Below are 20,249 nucleotides of genomic sequence, written 5' to 3' on the forward strand. Positions count from 1 at the left end.
ACAGCCACCACATTTTTTTCCAACTTGAAGTAATAGAAAGACCTTTCCAGGTGCCAAAAAACCTGTGAAAACATCTTAGCTATCCAACTCCATCTTGCACCAACCATAAAAAATTTAAAAAGCGGGGGAAGAGGATTCCCCTGTCTCCACATAATGAATGTTGGCTAGCTGCTTGCTGTTTTATTTTGTTTTTCTTTTTGAGTCAAGTTAATTATGTGCTACAGCATTGGATTAAATGCATGAAACTAACTGCCAGCTTTGGGGAGAACTTACAAGGAATTTTTAAAAGTGCACAGTAATGGTTAATAGGGTTGGATGAGGTGTTGTGTTGCTGGTCTCTAGTGATGGAACTAGCCAATAGGATCCTCAACACAGTGAGGTCATTCACATGACCAGGCAGGTGGAGTGAAGGGTGGGCAGGAGGCTGGTTGAACTCAGACCCCACCCCCCATGAATGCTTGATTGTTTCTGGGAGCGCAGATTGTACTCCCAGACAATCTGTGCTGCATGGTGCAGTGTGGAGCTCTGAGGCCAGGACGATGCACCCTGGCCTCTGGATCTCCCACAATGCACTGCATACCATGCATAATGCATTGGAGGATTCTTCCAGGAGACGGGTGCTCTGGGCGGCTGTCTCTGTGTCTGAACGGAACCCCACCGAACACATGATCCCAGAGCCCGGGTTAAGGCTTGCTTGAGTCCTTAACCCTGGCTAAGAAATGGGTTTAAAAGCTTGGCTAGGTGGTGCTATCCCAATAGGATAGGACACGATCCCGGCGGTTCTCACACACAGCCTAACTCAGCTGGGCTCCCCTAGCCTGGGTTAAGCTGCATGTGAGAACAGCCTCGTAATCTACAATCTGACTGGATCCACTTGCAAAATGGAACTGGAATTTCCCAGCAGTACAGTTCAGACATTTCAGTGCTGAAAATATCTATTTCACCAACCTTCTCTAACACAAACACAATTACTGGGCAAGATAATTTAGAATGTGTACAGCAAGCTATCAGTTTCTCAGTAATCCCTGTGTAAAAGCCATGGCATCTGTAAAGGCTCAATATGGATTGGAAGAATTGAAGGCAAACCTATAGGTGTGTAAGTTGGAAGGCTTTAAAAAAAAAAACCAACCCTACAAAGACTAAGTATATTGTAACTCTATATTCCTGTAAAGGGCTGATAATGTTAATATTTACATTATTTTTAATGTCTGACAACAACAATTTTCATTCCATTTAACATGGGTGGAGCCAGTCATGTGCTTGCATTGGCAGCCATACACTGAGCACAGCCCAGCTTATTGTACTTGACTGCAACCACAACTTTATGGTTGGTCCTTTATTGATTTGATTTGATTTGATTTGATTTATATACCACCCTTCCAAAAATGGCTCAGGGCGGTTTTAGTATTTGCTTTTGCTTTTGGGGTTTTTGTTGCAGCCTTCCCTGCTAGTAGCAAATTTCTGATCCAAGAATGCAAATGGCATTGTCAATCATTCATTCAGGCTTTCAGATCAATACTGTGGCTTTAATGTTATTAGCCTTAATAAGACCAAATACAATATTCTTGTAGCATATTGAAATACTTTATTTATGCCTTGTTGTTATCAGCTGAATGTTCAGTCTCGGGAGACATTCACTTCATGACATTTGATGGACACAAGTATACTTTCCAAGCTGCTTGCCAGTATATTCTGGCAAAAAGTCTCACCTCTGGCAAATTTGTGGTGACTTTGCAAAATGCTCCTTGTGGACAGGTAAGACTGTGAAACTAAATGTACTGATTTTTTTTTCATATCAAGAGATCCTTGTGTGTAGAAGAGGGTGTGCTGTTCAGTTGCTGAATGGCTCTTTGGACTGTGGCCACTTTCTTTCCTGGGGGGTGGGGCATAGGTGAGTGGAAGAGCACATGTATTGTATGCAGAAGTTCCCAGGTTCTTTTGTGAATCTGTTTTTAGCAGAAATTACTGTGCATACTGTATAAAGAGAATTTTTAAAAATTCTCTCTCTATATATCTAGTGTCAAGATTTGGCAAGCAAATGACATGGTCAGTCTCATGGTCATATTTCATACATTTGTTACTATAGTCTCCCACTGCAAAGCAGCTGTTCTGGGAGGGTGATGGGGGCTCCTGGTTGGTATATAACAACAGGCTAGGTACTAGGTAGACTCACAGTTGTTGGAAATAGAATACAGAGGCATTTTTTTTAACATGATCGCTTTGGAGTTTGAGTTGCAAAGACTCCAGTAAACTAATTCTCAAATATTTGGCTGGTTTCTGTAGAGATGTGCAAGAACCGGTTTGGCGCTCCTTTTCTGGAGTGATGAACCAGTTCAGAAGTCTGGCGTTGGAGCCGGTTTGGTGGTGTGGGGGGTCCTTTAAGGGGTAGGAAGGGTGCCCTTACCTGTCCCACCGCTTTTCCTCTGCTGGCGCTCTCACCAAAAGTGTTTCCAGTACCTGCTTGCAGCCCCAGCGAACATCGTACTGGAAATGGCCGATGCGCATGCGTGCTGTGCTCACACATGCTGGCCGTTTCTGGTATGAGGTTCACCGGGGCTGCAAGCAGGTATGCTCTTTTTTGGGGAGAGTGCTGGTGGGGGGAAAGCGGCGGGGCAGGTAAGGGCACCCTCCGTGCCCCTTAAAGGACCCCCACCTCCCGTGAGTGCACGAACCAGTTGTGCATATCCCTAGTTTCTGGTTACTGATCATGAAAACAGCCACTTAAAATGTCTTAAGGGAGAAATGCCTCATTTTCTGACACAAGGAAGTGTATGTATGTTTGTTTTTTACTCCAGGTTAGCCTATATTACTTTATTTCAGAGTTGGTATTTTTCTGAGCCTTGTGTTTTTGTAAAGATATTGGGAAATCCCTGTTATAATATTCCTTCACATTCAGGTAGGTTGCAAAAACCCCATAATATGCCCGAAAACATTCTGGCTCCTTCAGTCACAGAGAGAGTACAGTCATTTAGATCCTCAGAACTGATGACATAAAGAATCATCAAGTATCAAGTGAATTTGGAATGATGTTAAAATTGCTTGAACACTTTCTGAAAGTGGATCTACACAGTTTAACCTTATCTATGTTTCAAATGGCAGTATCTCTAGGTTTTGTAGTTGGTTATGATGAGAAGAATTTTGAATACAGGAATTTATGTTGAGTGGTCTACTGAGTGAGGCGCAGTTTACAAGAAAGGAACTGCTGATAGTTAGCTGGGTTGCTGTTATGAAAGAAACAATTCACTGAAACAGACTTATTCCCAGGTAAGGTTTTTAAAAAAGCTCATTTGGGATAAGGATGTGCACGAACTGGTTCAAAGGCCATGCAAGAGGCCTTCAAACCGGTTCATGCTGGTGCTGGTTCGAAGTTCGACCCTGGCGGGGGGGTGTGTCTCCCTTTAAGGGCGGGGGGTTGCACTTACCTCTCCCACCGCCTTCCCCCCACCAGCGCTCCATTTTTTAAAAAGGTTGTCAGGGTGGCAGCATTACTCCCTGACACCCCTGCCCCTGTTGTTGCCCAGAAATTCCGGAAGTACGTGCTGTGTGTGTGCTCGCTGCCACATGCGCACACACCGCACATGTTGCACATTGCATGCACAAGTTGCATATGTGATATGCACACACAACGTGCAGTGTGTGTGGCGGGCACACGGGCACAGCGTCAAACACACACACAGCCCGTACTTCCGGTATTTCCGGACAACAACGGTGGCAGGGAGGAATGCTGGTGCCCCGAAAACCTTTTTAAAAAATAGAGCGCCGGTGGGGGGAAAGTGGTGGGAGGGGTAAGTGCAACCCCCCCGCCCTTAAAGGGAGACCCCTACCGGCATCGAACCATGCCTTTGCGGTTCCATGCACACCACTAATTTGGGATAGTATGCATATGCTCATAAAGAGGTCATTCACACAATCAAAAACTGTGTTCTAACTGGGTTTGGAAGCTGTGTGTGCTCCCAAGCAATGTAGGAGGAAAACCTGGAAGTGTGGAAGTACTTCTACTCAGGTTTTTCTCTTACCTTGCTTCCACACAACCAAAAATTGAGAGCACACACAGCTCCCAAACCTGGGTAGAACACAATTTTTGATTGTGTGAATGACCTCATTGAGTTGCATAATGAACATACACCTCCATGTACATATACTACTCTCTGCATTGTACAGCTTGTCCTCATATTTGGTTTAGGCACATTGGAAATTGTATGATTCTTTGAGCTTACCCATCTGAATATTGGAATTGGCATGGTTCCTTAAGCTGCCTTATGCCAAGTCAGACCATTGTCCCATCTAGTTAATTATTGTCTACACCAGGGTTTCTTAACCTTGGACCCCCCAGATTTTTTGGACTACAACTCCTATCATCCTCATACACAAAGGCCATTTCTGGGGGATGATGGGAGTTGTATCCAACATCTGAGGGCCCAAGGTTGAGAAACCCTGGTCTACACTGACTGGAAGCAGCTTTCTGAAGTTGCAGGCAGAAGTCTCTGTCAGTCCTACCTGGAGATGCCAGGGATGAACCTGGGACCTACTGCATGCAAAGCAGTTGTTCTACCACTGAGCTACGACCACATCCCCTTATAGCAAATCCAAGTCTGCTTTGTCCCCATAGACAATAATTACATGACTGGCTTACTGGGTTCGTCCATTGTCATGGCCGTAAATGTTGTGGTGGATCCACTTGGGTTTTGACAATGTTCTTGTGTAATGTGTAATTCATGCTGTAAAAACTTAATCTTAGTACATCAGAAACCTATTCAGATGATACTTCAATCCTCCCCTCCTTCTGTCTGATGGGAGCAGAAGCCAGATGCTTTCATTTGCTCTTCTACACTCCCTACTTTCAGGGAGATCTCATATTGAAATAAAGTGAAAGATATTCATTTGTTCACTTCCCTTAGAAGGAAAGGATGACACTTCTCCCAGGTAGAACCTAGGGGCAAAATAGCATTTCAACTCTCAGCTGGTAATTAAGGATGTGTATGAAACAGATTTTGTGTTTGTTTTGAGCTTGAAGCAACATTTTGTTTGACTCCTTATGTTCCTAGCATTGCAACAGCTGCCACAGCATCACTCGTAGCAACAAGCATAGCCATACACTCAACTAGAGCAACTTCAGCCACATTTTGACTGAGTAGACCTTGCAATGCAGATTGCAGAGCAGACTAGAGCAGTGAGTGAGCGCAAGTTAGTTTCAAGGCCAGACATGGAGCTCATCACATACATAAATATTACACACACAAACAGCTGCCACTGTCCATTTCTCACCACAACACTATTCTCACAAACAAAACAAACCACAATTCAAGGAAAGCAGGGACCCAAGTTCTGCCTTTGTCAATCTGAGATCCAGAAAAACCATATAGTCATAGCAGCAATAGCACAGCATATTATAATCCATACTAAGAAAAGAAAACCACAAAATAAAACCTTCCTTGATTCCCCCCTCCTCCTAACATATCCTTTGCAAGGGAGGTGTACTATAAGGGCTCTCTCTGCCTCCCAGTCCCTTTGAGTACATTTTTGGTACTCTTGTTTTCCCCTCGCTTCTCCCTTACCCCCAGCCAATGGGGGCACAGTTGCCCATGACAACACTTGCTTTGTATGATAACAATCCAACCAAGAAGCAAGGAGACCACACTCCAATTGGAAGTCAGTGCCATAAAACCAATCAGCAAGGGAAAAACAGCCCTCCAAAATGGCGTTCGAAATGGTGAAATGCTTCAATCAAAATGGGGTTGTTTTGTTCCGAGCTCAAAACAGGCCCTGTATTTAGAGAGTGTTTTGTTTCGGGCTTGAAACATTCGCAATGGCCTGTTTTGAATTGAAACATTTCAACATTGAAATATTTAGCACATCTTTACTGGTAATGGGTGTACATGGACAGAGTAATGGATATGGAATATTTATATGCAATACAAACACTCTAGTATCAACATCTCACTGGCTTTCACATTTCCCCCTGTTTTGTTGCTGCAATAATTGTTACACTAAAGCAATGATTATTTTCAGTTATAGTGTTACATTGATTCAATTAGACCTCCTTTTCTATTTTTAAATGAGCAACTTTAAATATATTAGTGGCCTGTAGGTTTCTCAGTGAAACAATTCTGAACCACCTTCACTATGGCAAGTGCCAATAAAAATGCCAGCGGTCTTGTGCAACAACGCTCATCTTACTCAAATACTCATGTATTTCTGTAAACTGGAGTGTCTGCACTTCCACAATGCTATTGACATTATTTTCATAGCTTTGTGAAAGTTTGGAGAGCTGGTCTTGTGATTGCAAGCATGAATTGTCTCCTTTGCTAAGCATTGTCCACCCTGGTTTGCATTTGAATTGGATACTACCTCTGTGAGCAATGTAAGATATTCTGCTTAGGGGATGGGGACACTCTGGGAAGAGCATCAGCATGCTTGCATACAAAAGATTCCAACTTCCCTCCCTGGCAACTCCATGATAGGGCTGAGAGAGACTCCTGCCTGCAACCTTGGACTGACTCAGTATAAGGCAGCTTCCTATGTTGCTAATTATTTGTGCAAGAGTGCTCTTGTGCTAGAACAAGAGCATTGGTCTTTTTTTCCAGTGCCTGCAGTGCTGACTGTGCAACATGTCAGCCAGTAAGTTATTAATTCCTACAGATCACTTTAAATTGCTACTCGTCATTTTATTTCTAGAACCAAGATGGAGTATGTATCCAATCAGTCAGTCTTATTCTTGACCAAGATCCCAAGAGGCAAGTGACTCTGACCCATTCAGGAGATGTTTTGGTATATGATCAATACAAAATTAATCTGCCTTATATTGATGGTAAGGAAAAATAAACATGGAACTAAACTAACAATTACAAGCTGAAATGCTGTGTTTTAAATTATGTATATACTATGTTACACTGATACAGATTGCACCTAATTAGTAGTGATGTGCATGGACTGCGGAGGCGTGGTCCGATGCCGGGTGAGGGTTGCTTTAGGGGCGGGGGGGGTGTACTTACCCCTCCCGCCATTTCCCCCCCTCTGGCGCTCCAGTTTTTGGCAAAATCTTCGGGGCGGCAGCATTCCTCCCTGCCACCTCTGCCCCCTTGTTGTTCTTCAAAACCGGAAGTAACACGGGCGCATGTGCCTGTGCCGCCGATGTGCATGCGCGCACCGCACACATCACAGTGACGTGTGTGACGCGTGTGGCGGGCACCTTCCCCCCTTGTTACTTCTGGTTTTGGAGAACAACAAGGGGGCAGAGGTGGCAGGGAGGAACACGGCACCCTGAAGATTATGCCAAAAACTGGAGCACTGGAGGGGGGGGGAAGCGGTGGGAGGTGTAAGTACAACCCCCCCGCCCTTAAAGCACCCCCCCACCAGCGGTTTGTTGGACTGCCAGACAAGTGAACCGGTTTGCAGGACTCCAACATGGCCTGCAAACTGGTTCGTGCACATCCCTACTAATTAGATGACTTCTCACATCTCAATATTTAGACTAGCCATACGTTTTATCAGGAAACTGCATGGTATGCAAAGCTCCAGTTTAGGAACACCTCAATGTGGGTTCATGAGGGTACTGTATTTGACAATGAAAGATTAAAAAAAAGAACTCAAAGAGAAAAAGCTTTTACAACAATACTATTTTACTTATATAGGTTCTAGTACAGCATATATAGATCTTAAACTATTACACAGGCAACAGTTAAGACATCAAAGTAGCATAGATTATACAGGGCTTTTAATGAAAGATATTTTCAAGAAGCATTAGTTCAAGGAGCATTGCCATACTTACAACTGGAAATGGAAGATCAGTGAGCTTTTTGAAGGCAACCTACTCTGCATTTTGATCTCCCTTCTTTAAAAACCTAAAATTTCTAATGATTATACAAAATAACAACTTCAAGAAACATGGCAACATTTCAATCTTTATAATATTTATTTATTTATTTATTTATTTATTTATTCATTCATTCATTCATTCATTCATTCATTCATTCAATTTCTATACCACCCTTCCAAAAATGGCTCAGGGCGGTTTATACAGAGAAATAATAAATAAATAAGATGGATGGATATATGATAGAAACTTGTCACATACAGCTTCATTTGCTGTTGCTTCTTTGATCTATTGTTCTAACACAGATGCAGTTAACCCCTTTCATGTAGACTTAACTTCATTTGCTAATTCTTATGTTTCAGAAGCAGACAACACTTAGATAGCTAACTTCCTTTAACTCTCCTGAGAAAGAGCCTTGAAAAACATTGGGTTTCAGGTGAAAGGTTTACCTGTAGAAAATCATCATTTCTTAGGCCTAGCTGAATCAAATGAAATAAGGAAAGATGAGATGGTTTTATTTTGCTATCCGTGATAACACTGGCTTTACTGCTCCTGTTTATAGCTCATTTCTCTGTTTCCATCCTTTCATCTCTGCATCACCTCATGCTGACGCAGGAGGCAGCTGTCTCCCATACACTCACTGCCTTTTATCTCACAAAATACTTTTAGGAGTTAGGGGGTCATATAAGAAATCTTTTAGTAGCAAATACACACACACACACCCCAATTCACCACCCCCGGAACACAAAACAATTAGTCTAAATAAAACCCATTATTTTAATAACAATTGCCATAACATCTACATCCAGCCTGAGATCCCACCATAATATATTACTTTTACATGTTGGCTTACTTTAAAAAACACCCTATCCTTATTGGTGAATCTCCTTGGGCGGGGGGGGGGGCGCTGCTTTGCTCCTTAATTTTTAAAATGTGCTTTATGTCATAGGCTGACATCCTGACTGAAATTTAGTAGTCCTTTAGGGTAACTTCTAAGATGCACTATTGAGTAATTTATTCGGAATGTCATCCATAGTTTTACATGAAGAGTTCTCATTTGTTTCTTGTTTCTCTTATAATCATTGATCAGTCTGTTGCATATGAAGGAGCAGCTTCAGAAAATATATCATTTCAAAAAGGTATATAATAAACACAAACATTGATTATGTAAAGACTAAAATCAAACTGCTGATCTCTTAATAATGTTTTAGGTTACTGTTAGCACTTCTTCTTCTTTTTTTTTTGCCAACATTTCTCTTCTAGATTCTTTTGAAATAAGAAAACTTTCTTCTGTATTTTTGCAAATAAAGTCATATATTGGATTACAAATACTGTATGATCGGGAGGGTTTGAGACTCTATCTCAAAGCTGATGCTAGATGGAAAGATGATACTGTGGGGCTTTGTGGAACCTTCAATGGAAACACTCAAGATGATTTTTTGTAAGTATCATTAAAAGCTAAAAGACCTCAAGTACCTTAATATGTGCTCGTGATTAATAAGTAAATATGGACAGCATTCTTTCAATCAGGGTAGAAAACCTAATTAGCTCCTTTAGTTGATATTCAGTTCTGAAGACCTAATTGTGAATAACAACTATGTGATTAACTAATCATCATTATCATCAGGTGTGAACTTTAGACAGACCTGAACAAACTTTTCAGATGCCTTGATGCCAGCTTCAGATATCTGGGCACCCAGCCAATTAGCTGCTTTGGGATTTTTTAATCTCTATCCAAATCGAGCAAGCAAGGTGGCCATACAGCATACTCAAAGGGCTAATTACATGTTATGTGGGAGACCTATGACTGCTTCTCCTGACTCCTTTAAAAAAACACCCTGAAACGCAGTTCCTGCAGAATGCATGTTTTAACTCTTCTCTGCTGTGTCATTTTTCCGATTAAAACCTGGCAAATGACAATGTGGGTGGATTTTGATGAGGAAACCAGTTTGAGGAGAAAGGCTTAACTCTCTGCCGCTACAAGCAGATTTACAGTGCTCTGTTGCTGCTTTTCAGATAGATAGATAGATAGATAGATAGATAGATAGATAGATAGATGTTATGAATATCAAATGATCCAGTCACAGATCTCCCATGTAATATACAATTTGGCCCTTAGGTGCAAGTCTCATTAAGAGCACTGCTGGTTGTTCATATCTCTGTGGAGACACATTATGAATATTCCTACAGCTGTGTTAGCAGCTTCAATATTGTGTGAGCTTTGTATTCTACTTTAGGGCTCTTCTAAAGAGCTCCCTCTAGTGTTCCTTAATGTTGTGTGATGGTGAGTGATTCTGTGTTCTCCAATCACATTCAGTGTAGAGACAAGACTTCCTTTCAAGGGATCCCTCATGCCCTTTATTCCACTTTTAGTTGTCATTCTTTACAAATATATTACAAGTTTTTTAAAAAATGTGATGAAGAAGAGAAAAATCATATTTTGCCATTCCTTTCCATGTCCATCACCTTAAGGATGACTAGTTTAGTTATAAAAATGTTAAATCACAATGGTGATAGTAGCAGTAGTAATAGTAAGTCTTTCCCACTGCTTTCAAAAGAGGTGTAGAAAATTTTCAGATTTAACTGAACAAATACTTCCTTGTAGAGGAGTACCCACAAAATATAGAACTTTTGTATTCCCAGTAGAAGATAAACCACAATGGTTCCTATTGAAGTCAATGAGATAACTCTATGTGTTATGATTCTTATTTTATAATCAACATAACTCTATGATTATGTTATGTTGTTATGATTCTTATTTTAACCATTATATTTGAAAATGGGAAAAAAACCACCAAAAAGATCTCCAGTAGGAGTGCCAGAAAGTACGCCCCAGCTTTTTGGAAATTCCTGGAAAACGTCTTCAGCCTGTAGTACTGAGCATAGCTCACCAGTGGATCCATGTGATGTTCACCTACAAGCAGGTGAGTTTGAGGATTATTACTAGGTTTGTGCACAAATCAATTTTTTTGATTTGATTTGTGCCCAAATCAAATCACCCCTGATTTGTTTTGTGTCCAAATCTACCCCCCCAAATCACCCCAGATTCGATTTGTATTTGATTCGATTTGATTTGGATTCGGATCAGTTCGGACCACTTAACAAGCTCCTAGGGGCACCAAATTTGGGTGGTGGGTACGTCCCATGGGTGCCACCTGCTGCCCAGATTTCAAGGTGGTGGGGCACTTGGTTGATTTTTAATGGGTTTTTAAAAAAGTTTTTACTGGTTTTGTATATTTCCACCATAAGAAATAATGGGGATTCAAAGTCGCCTTATACTAACCCTAACATGGATCCCCAGCTTTCATTAAAAAACAACAACAACAACAAACAAACCTAATTTCTAGCCCTTGTAGAAGTGGAGTTATGGAGCAAAATGTGCAGTCATTATTTTTCACGTGTTTGAATTATTTTGTGTATAATAACCTTTCCTCATAATGAATCTCTGTGAGGATTCATTATACACCTTCGTTTCTTCTGTTCATTTTGACTGTCATTGGACAGTGCCAACTGTCAACTACCATTTGTTAACTACATCACACACACACACACACTGGGGTACTCAGTCTATTTTTTAGGCATTTTGAAGTCTTTAGATTCATTGGTGTCTTCATTACACACCTTCATTTCTTCTGTTCATTTTGACCCACTGCTTTGCAGATGGGGCTGGGGAATTAGTGGCATCCCATGTTCCAACTACCCCCCAAACCACATGCCACTGGGTACTCAGTTTATACTTTAGGATTTTTTTGAGGTGTTTAGACTCTTTGGTGTGTAATGAATCCTCATAGGGATTCATTATGAAGAAAGGCCAATGGACCACAGGGGTGATTTGTTCTGTCTCCAAATCACCCATATTAGCTAGATTTGTGTACAACTCGATTTGTACCTGAATCGATTCACACATCCCTAATTATTACAGATAGATATTGTTGATGAGCTTAATGATGGCAAAATGTTTAATAAAGATGAACAATGAAAGAAGTAATGTTTGTTCCCCAGAAGAAAAACATTTCAAGAGTGCTTAATTTAGAGAGTCTTGAATTAAAATATGCTTATTTCTTTCTATTATTTTAACAGCCTCTTATGCAACAGAAGTTTGCAGTATCATTACGAAAGAACTCTTTGCTCCATGCTTTCCCCATCTGAGTCCTCTTCCCTATTTTGAACAGTGTAGAAGAGATACCTGTAAATGTGGGCAGATCTGTATGTGCTCCGCTCTGTCCCATTATGCCCATCTGTGCCACAGATTTGGAGTGGTGATAGATTTTCGGAGTAATGTCCCAGAATGTGGTAAGTTGTTTTTCCCCAACCTAGATTTTATTTTTTTACAGTGGTCTTTTATATCTTGCATAAATTTCAAGGTCAGTATACAAGAACATCTGAATATATGAACTGAATACATTGTTGCTGTTTTTTTAAAAAGAGATCTTAAGTAAAATCTCTGTTTACATAGCAGGTGTTTTTTTTTACACCACATCTGAAATTAAATTGCTTGTTCTTCAGAGTACTTTGTGCACTGCTTTTTCTTTTTCTTTTCTTACTGATGCAAGCATAGTTAGCAATGTAAAGGGGATGAAAACAGATTTGAAGACGTATTTTGGGTAATATGAAATGAACAGGAGAAGTGTTCGTGGAAGAATAATTCAAGCCTACATTTGAACGTTGGGAGTATAATAATAATAATAAAAAAAAGACTTTGTGTAGCAGGAAATATACATACTTTTATATTTCTGGCTATAAAGTGTTTGCTTTTTAGCTCACTAAATTGTGTTTTAATTGTTCATGCCCTGTGTATCCTGCGGCATTGTGTGGGATGGAATGTGTTGCAGACTTTTGAGAGTGGATTCTTTTTTTATGCTTTTGGCTTGTAATATGAGAGCTCTATTTCATTTGGGTAGCTCTTTCATGTGAAGATACAAAGGAGTACAGTACCTGTGAATCTACCTGTGGCAGAACCTGCCAAACATTCTCCATGCCAGAGACGTGCAGTGGTGATTGTGTTGAAGGCTGCACCTGTCCACCTGGAATGTATCTGAACAGCAAATCTGACAGATGTGTGCAACAGTAGGTATAATATGTGGCGCTTATTTATATAAATGTGGCTAGAAGCATAATTGGTCTTACATTCACTCATAAAGATGTGAATGACGTAACTCAAAAAGTACAAAACAAGTGGGAATAGGTTGGGTCAAAATGCAGTAGCCTAGCATTCCCAAAATAGCCTCCAGCTGGGCTGAATATATCTAGCTAGTTGCGGGGATATGTATGTGTATGTTAATTCAATCACTTCACTATATTGTGTGTATTAGTGCTAATGGGATTGTTATAAATCAGTGAATTATTGTGTCCAATTCTTCATGCTTCACTTTGAGAGGGATGTAGACAAATTGGACTGGGTTCAGAACAAAACAACAAAAATAAACAGCAGTCTGTAAAACGAGTCCTGTGAGGAAATGCTGGAGGAACTGGGGCAGAATCATAGAATTGTAGAGCTGGAAGGTATTTTGGAGATCTTGTAATCCAACCTCCTGTTGGATTACATGAAACTGTGGCTGTATTTCTACAGTATGTACAGCAACCAGCTCCGGCTGATACGCCAGCTGCGCCCATTTCTCGAGATCAATGACCTCAAAACAGTGGTACATCTGTTGGTGACCTCCAGACTTGACTTCTGTAATGCGTTCTACGTGGGGCTGCCTTTGTATGTAGTCCAGAAACCTCAGTTGGTTCAGAATGTGGCAGCCAGGTTGGTCTCTGGGTCATCTCGGAGAGACCACGTTACTCCTCTGCTGATGGAATTACACGGGCTGCCTATAGGTTTCCGGGAAAAATACAAAATGCTAGTTTTGCCCTAAACAGCTTAGGCCCTGGATATTTGGGAGAACGTCTTCTTCATTATGAGCACCACCGTCCATTGCGGTCATCTCTGGAGGTCCGTCTCCAGTTGCCACCAGTACGTCTGGTGGCCACATGGAGATGGGCCTTCTCAGTTGCTGCCCCGGGACTATGGAATGCGCTCCCTATTGAGATACAGTCCTCCTCACCTATGACAATTAAAAAAATTTTTTTTTTAAACCCATCTTTTTACTCAGGCTTTTTCAGCTTCTTAATAATGTATAGGTTTTTAATTCTGCGATTGATTTTTAAATTGTTAGTTTTTAATTGTTTTTATGTGGTTTCATATGTGTTTTAAACTGTTTTATCATTGTGAACCACTCAGAGACATGAGTGTGGGGCGGTATATAAGTGTAATGAATGAATGACTACAGTATCTATCTATCTATCTATCTCTAAACAAACCACTTTGGAAACTTTTGTTGAAAAGCAGTATATAAATTTTTATTGTTTGTCGTCATTGTAGTATGTGTATCTTGGAGAAGAGAAGACTGAGGGGGGACACAATCCTATTCAAATACTGTACGTTAAGAGTTGTATTGGGAGGAAGAGGGCAAAGACTTGTCCTCTGCTGACCAGGACAGCAGGACTAGATCTTAGTGAGCTTAAATTACAGGAGTAGAGATTGTCTTCAGGTGAATGTGAGAAAAATTTCTTTAATAGTAAGAACTCTTTTACAATAGAACGATTTATCAGCAGCAGAGGTGTATGTGTCTCTTTCCCATGCTGGAGTTCTTCAAGCAGAGGCTGGACAGCTAGAGGAGTGCACAAATGGTTCACAGCGACCCTGTGCACCACAAAACCAGCAGAACTGAACCTGGTGCAAAGTGAACCAGTTTGGTGGTGAGGGTGGCACCAGGAGGGCGGTGAGAGGCATCTTTCAAAGTAAATGATAAGGTCCTTACCAGTACCTGGAAGCTGCCTAGAGCAGCAGTGCTCCCTCCAGCAGCCCGCATGGCAGTGGCTCGGCTCCAGCACTCACTGGCCTTCACACATGTATGGAGGTCAGTGAGTGTCAGCGCCATGCCACCATGGCATGAGGGCGAGCACCGCTACTTAAGGCAGCTTCCAGATACTGGTAAGGACCTTTTCGTTTGCCTTCAGTGATGTCTCTTGCCACCCACCTCCTTGGCACTGCCCTTACTCCTCTAGCTGCCAAACTGCTGAACCGGTTTGAGCTGGTTCGATTGAACCAACCAGCCCAGCCGCTTGGTTAGACTGAACCAGTTTGTGGACCATGGTTTGGTCTGAATTCAGTTTGAAATTGGACTGAACCATGAAAAATTATCTGTGCACATGCCTATGGACAGCAGTCCTTTGGGGATGCTCTAGCAGGAGATTGGACTAGATGGCCTCCATGATTTCTCCATGTGAAGGATGACCAATCTTTTTTTTTTGTCATTTCTGCTCCAAGTCCTTCCCGTAGTTTGAAATAATGTGATCAAGTGACACTATGAAGGACTTCCCAAGGGCCTTTGTGTGCTTTTGCAGAGTGACTGAAATGGCAACAGTCCAGAAAGAGACAAATAGGAATATATATGATGACTCTATGTAACATAGCTAGTCACATGGCCTGCTTTCCTGTCCAGGCATGCCACAAACTCCAGTTGATTGTGCCACTTGCAGCACCAGTGATAAAAATTGGCATCTATATAGTTGAATCTCAAGATTCAAACTGCACTTAGGGTGATTTTTCTAAAGTGTAAATTCTAGTTTAATAGCCTCAAAATGTTATTCACCTTGTGATGATAATATCCTGACTTTATTGGTTAATATATGTACTGATTAAAAGCAAGCAACAGCTAATTGATTAAGGCTTCTAAAATGCATAGCAGTGTGATGGAATAGCAAACAAATGGCTTCCCCACCACCTGCAAATTGTGCTCATCTTTTGCAAGCATATTATAATCTGAAAAGTCTTCCATGGATACTTACTAATTCCTCAGGGCTTATTTGATATGGCCAAGTTTTACTATCCTACAGCTCCATCTCAGAAATGACAATATAGAAACATTATTTGTTGTGGCTTCTGCTTATCAGAGCAGCATTCTTTCTCTGTATTTATCTACCTGGATTTGAAAAGAATATTTTGAGACTGCTGAGTACTTTAGTAAAGTCTTGTGCAGATATGCTGTCATTTGTGCATACATATGCCAACTTGCTTGTTTGTGGCTAGTATCTTCATAGGTATATATTCCTGATATATGACACAAAATGAGAATTCTTTTTGAATATTCTTTGAATAGCCACTTTAAAGGCCCATTCTTCCTTCTGCTCTGTGCCACCTTTTCAACAGGTGAAGTCTATGTTGTTTCCCCAGAAACACAAGTTTTATTTTTTTTTCCCCTTTATAGAAATGAATGCCCCTGCTATTTTCAGGGTATTGATTATCCACCTGGAGAAAATATAATAACATCTTTGGGAAAATGGTAAGTTACTCTTGCATTGTGGGTAGTTTCTGATGCAGTGTCCATTTCTGTATGCTTGGTATTGCCGAAAATACTGTCTGGCAAAATGCATGTTTAGCAGTGGATACTGCACTGAGCACATCCTGCTTCTTACTTGCTTCTACTTCTCCTCTTTTTATTAGCTCCATAGTATAATGCTAAAGTAAGAAGGTCATTCTCACAACCTTTTTAGCTGGGCAGGAAGGGTGTGGGTGAAAGGCAAGATCAATCTTACTTTCTCCCCAGGAGCTGTATCCTTGTGTGGGATGCGTGGATCGTGCACCCACATGAGCTGTGCTGCTCCTGGTAGTGCAGAATCCAGGAGGCCAGGAGAATGCAGCCCAGCTTCCCAGTATCCCTAAATGTACTGCATGAGGATTGTGGTGCATTTAGGGATACCCCATCAGCCAGATGCTCTAGGCACCCAGCTCTGTGTCTGCTTGGGCTGTCTGCCACACACAAACACAGCTGCCACTGGCAATTTTTTGCCACAATATTAATCTGACAAATAAACCAAACCACAACTCAAGGAAAGAAGGCACCCGAGTTCTGCGTTAATCAATTTGAGATCATAACCAGGATAGTTATGGTAGCAATAGCACAGCATATTATACTCAGTGCTTGAAAAGAAAACCACAAAATCAAACCTTCCTTTCTCCTCTCCTGTTATTTCCTCTTCTACATGAGAGGCACAGTATAAAGGCTCTCTCTGACTCTGAATACATTTTGAATTAGAAATTCCCTCAAAAAGTATTCTTCCCTCCCTCCCCACAACCAGTGGGGGCACAGTTGCCCATTACAATACTTGATTTGCATGATAACAAGCCAGCCAAGGAGCAAGGAGATCACAAACCAGTCTGAAGCCAGTGCCTGAAAACCAATCAGCAAGGGGGAAATCAGCAAGGGAATCAGAGCCCTCCAAAATAGTGCTCAAAATCTTCAAACGTTTTGATTGAAACTGGATTGTTCTGCTCTGAGCTTGAAACAGGCCCTTTTAAAAGAGGGTGATATGTATTGATCTTGAAGTGGCCCATTTTGACTTGAAACATTTCACAGTTGAAATGTTCTGCACATCCTTAATACAAATATATTGTATTTGTAAGAATATATTAAAAAAATTAAAAGTGCCATGTTGGATTTCATTGTTGATTTTTATGTAGTTATTTTGTTTATTATGGGGCAAAATTAAAGTAAAATATCAACTTTTTTCTGAAGTAAATTATGCAAAGGTGAAGGGTGCTGTATGAGTTTTAATTGTAGCACTTTTAAATTTATTTTCAATCTTGGGCAAATGTAAAATGTGGTTTGTGGTTTTGTCATGACTGAAACAGTGCCTGAGTAAAGTAATGTAGGCCAGATCTTTATTTTCAGTATACTTATACTACTCCAAATTGCTCTTTAAACCTTCACAGATTTTTTAATTAGCAGTTTGAGGATTTTACACCAGTTTTTTGAAAGAGTTTCTCAAATGAGAAAAATAGTACACATGTGCTGGTGCTGTTTTTTCCTTTCAAAACTCATTTCTTCAGATCTCTAAATTATCACTTTTAATTTTGACTGTATTGACTTCTTGTGTTTTTGTTTCAGCCACTGTAGGGATGGAATGATGAACTGTGAGGAAAACAACATTGGTATGTAAAGTAAAAATTCTTTTGATTTCTATAGATCTGATAACTCAAAATGGGATGCTTGACCCTTCCAGGGTGCCCCCTGTTTGTGTGTGTGCATGTGCACCTTCGTGCAAGAGGATTGAAACAGAGATAGGTTGATAAAAATGGCATTTGTGTCTTCTACTAAATCAGTTTGGTTTGGTTGGAACTGTATGAATTTATAGGCAGTGACAATATATGTGGATGTGGAACTCCCTGTCCCAAAAGATTTGTTTCATCCCCAGTACACTTCCCAATGTGCCTTGAATACCTAACTACTTCAGAAGACCGTCATTTCAAGTTCCCATTATGTTTTCTCGCTATTTGTTTTGTCCCTTCCCCCATTGCTGCTTTTCATAGTGTTGTTTTTGGGATTGTTTCCATTGCTTCATTGTTTTTATTTAATCTAGCTTGGAGTTGCCAAATTTCCCTGTTTTAAAGCTGCTTAAAAAGCAGCATTTAGCACATAAACGTTTTCAAACATTAGAATGCAGAAGGCTTCATTTTACCAATTTTTGCTTGCCACACATCTGTGAAATGCACAGGAGCCTTGGCAGAAAAAAAGTTGGTGATTCTTGGAAAGGAAACCAAGACTGCAATCCTGTTTCAGTTATACTTGCATGAGTCCATTAACTTCAGTGGCTGACATGATGCACAGTCTCCCATTGATGCTAAGGACTCACTTGGGCTGTTGTGCAATTTGAAAGGCAGCCCCAACAGTGTAGTGATGGGACTGCTTTGGAATACCTTCAAACCACTTCCAGGCAGCAGTGTAGTGCTACTTCTATTGTTTCCAGTGGAAAGGAGTGTTGCACTCCTGCCTGGAAATGGTTTAAAGGCATTCCACTGGAGCCCCGTTGCTGGACCCTCACAGAAGTTTCACAGCAGCCCCAGGGGCTCCTTAGCATCGATGGGAGACTATGCTTCATGTCAGCCAGTAGGAATAATAAGCAAACAAAAGTGGATGTTGGATTATGTTCCAGATGTATAAATACGAAATGAAGGAACCTGGTTAGACTCTAGCACTACAGAGAAGGATGTCGGACATGGTAATACAAAGCAAAGTAAGTTTTTATTGTGATGTTCTGTTTTCTAGTTCATGACTGCACGGATGGCCAAATCTATGTAAACTGTAGTAATCCAAAAATGATGCAACTTGGCAAGGAGAGAACGTGTGAAAATCAGCTGCTAAACCTCACCATCTCTGCACATCTCCCTTGTTTTTCAGGATGCATGTGCCCTCCGGGGTAAGTAAAAAATAATTGTTCTATTTAGTCATGTCCAATTTCAGCACCAAGTGTAAAACAGTGTATCTGAAGAGCCAGGTGGTGTCTCCAGTTGCCTTTTAAATAGTTAAAGACATGTTGAACAGGGCTGGTTCATGGTCCTTTGTCATCTGAGGCAAGAACAAATCTTTCTCTCTCCAACTGATCTCATGTGCCAGACAACAAAAAGCAAGAACAACAGTTAAAAGCATACACATTACATACTAAAGCACATATTTTACCCATAACCATTTGTTCTTCAAATACTACATTTTTACAATAAATGTGATGCTCTGTAACTGAACTGTAATCCATCAGAAATTGTGACATAAGTGTTGTCAGCCACATTTTTTAGATTAGCTGTGCTTCTGTGCCTGCAGCCTGCCATTTAGAAACTTGGTACCTGAATGTTTCCCTGCTATTTTCTATGCTAAGAAAAGATCCACTTGCTAGCTTTCTATGTGTCATGAAAACTCGGAAAAGCAGAGAATTGCACTTAGGAGTGGCACTTTATGAACAGCCCTTTGCCTGTTAACCCCAATGCTGCACTCTCTGTTGTCACCAACACTGTCAATGTCCACACTGTTGAAGTTGGGCTCGACTTTGAAAGTTTCCTCCACTTCCCCAACTATCTTCAAAAAGGCTCATGATGTCTCTAAAGATAGCCGTAGACATAACAAAAAGGACAAACATCGGGAGGAGGACTCCCCCCCTCAAAACACCAGAAATTTCCACCATCTTCAGCCTTTCCATTGATGCCTTTGACTCCATCTCCACCTTCGACACCAGCCCAACCATCAGTCTCCACCTTGACCTTGATGCCAAGCCACCCATCAGTTTCAGCGAAGCCTCGGCAACTGTTGCCTGCTCCGATGCCGGATGTCTTCTGAACGCCGTCCCTGTTGACTATTCAGACTGTTTGTTCCTATTCATTCTCCTCTTTGCTGGAGGTGATTGAAGTGGCTTCCATGGCTCCATCTCACCACCTTCCTAGATTCTGAGACCAGTCCCGACATTGCCTGCACCAAAATGTGCATCTTCCGGGCTCCAAGCCTCGACGTTGACTCCACTACCGACCTTGACTGAGCACATCTCACCCAAGCACACACCCACTCTTTCAACTGCTCTCTCAGCACCTGTAGACATCACAAAAAGTGCAAACATTGGGAGGAGAACT

General features: G+C 41.2%; 1 protein-coding gene across 1 annotated transcript in view; it reads left to right on the forward strand.

Moving 5' to 3' along the window:
- Positions 1-20,249, forward strand: part of OTOG (otogelin) — a 174,866-nt gene that overhangs the window by 23,284 nt on the left and 131,333 nt on the right. Inside the window, exons 13-21 of the mRNA XM_053245590.1 lie at positions 1,610-1,755; positions 6,676-6,808; positions 9,077-9,254; positions 10,616-10,737; positions 11,894-12,106; positions 12,715-12,880; positions 16,066-16,140; positions 17,746-17,789; positions 18,904-19,054. Coding sequence (XP_053101565.1) covers positions 1,610-1,755; positions 6,676-6,808; positions 9,077-9,254; positions 10,616-10,737; positions 11,894-12,106; positions 12,715-12,880; positions 16,066-16,140; positions 17,746-17,789; positions 18,904-19,054 — 1,228 coding nt within the window. The remainder of the gene's footprint in view (positions 1-1,609; positions 1,756-6,675; positions 6,809-9,076; positions 9,255-10,615; positions 10,738-11,893; positions 12,107-12,714; positions 12,881-16,065; positions 16,141-17,745; positions 17,790-18,903; positions 19,055-20,249) is intronic.

Source organism: Hemicordylus capensis, chromosome 1 (genome assembly GCF_027244095.1).
Source record: "Hemicordylus capensis ecotype Gifberg chromosome 1, rHemCap1.1.pri, whole genome shotgun sequence".
Taxonomy (NCBI): Eukaryota; Metazoa; Chordata; class Lepidosauria; order Squamata; family Cordylidae; genus Hemicordylus; species Hemicordylus capensis.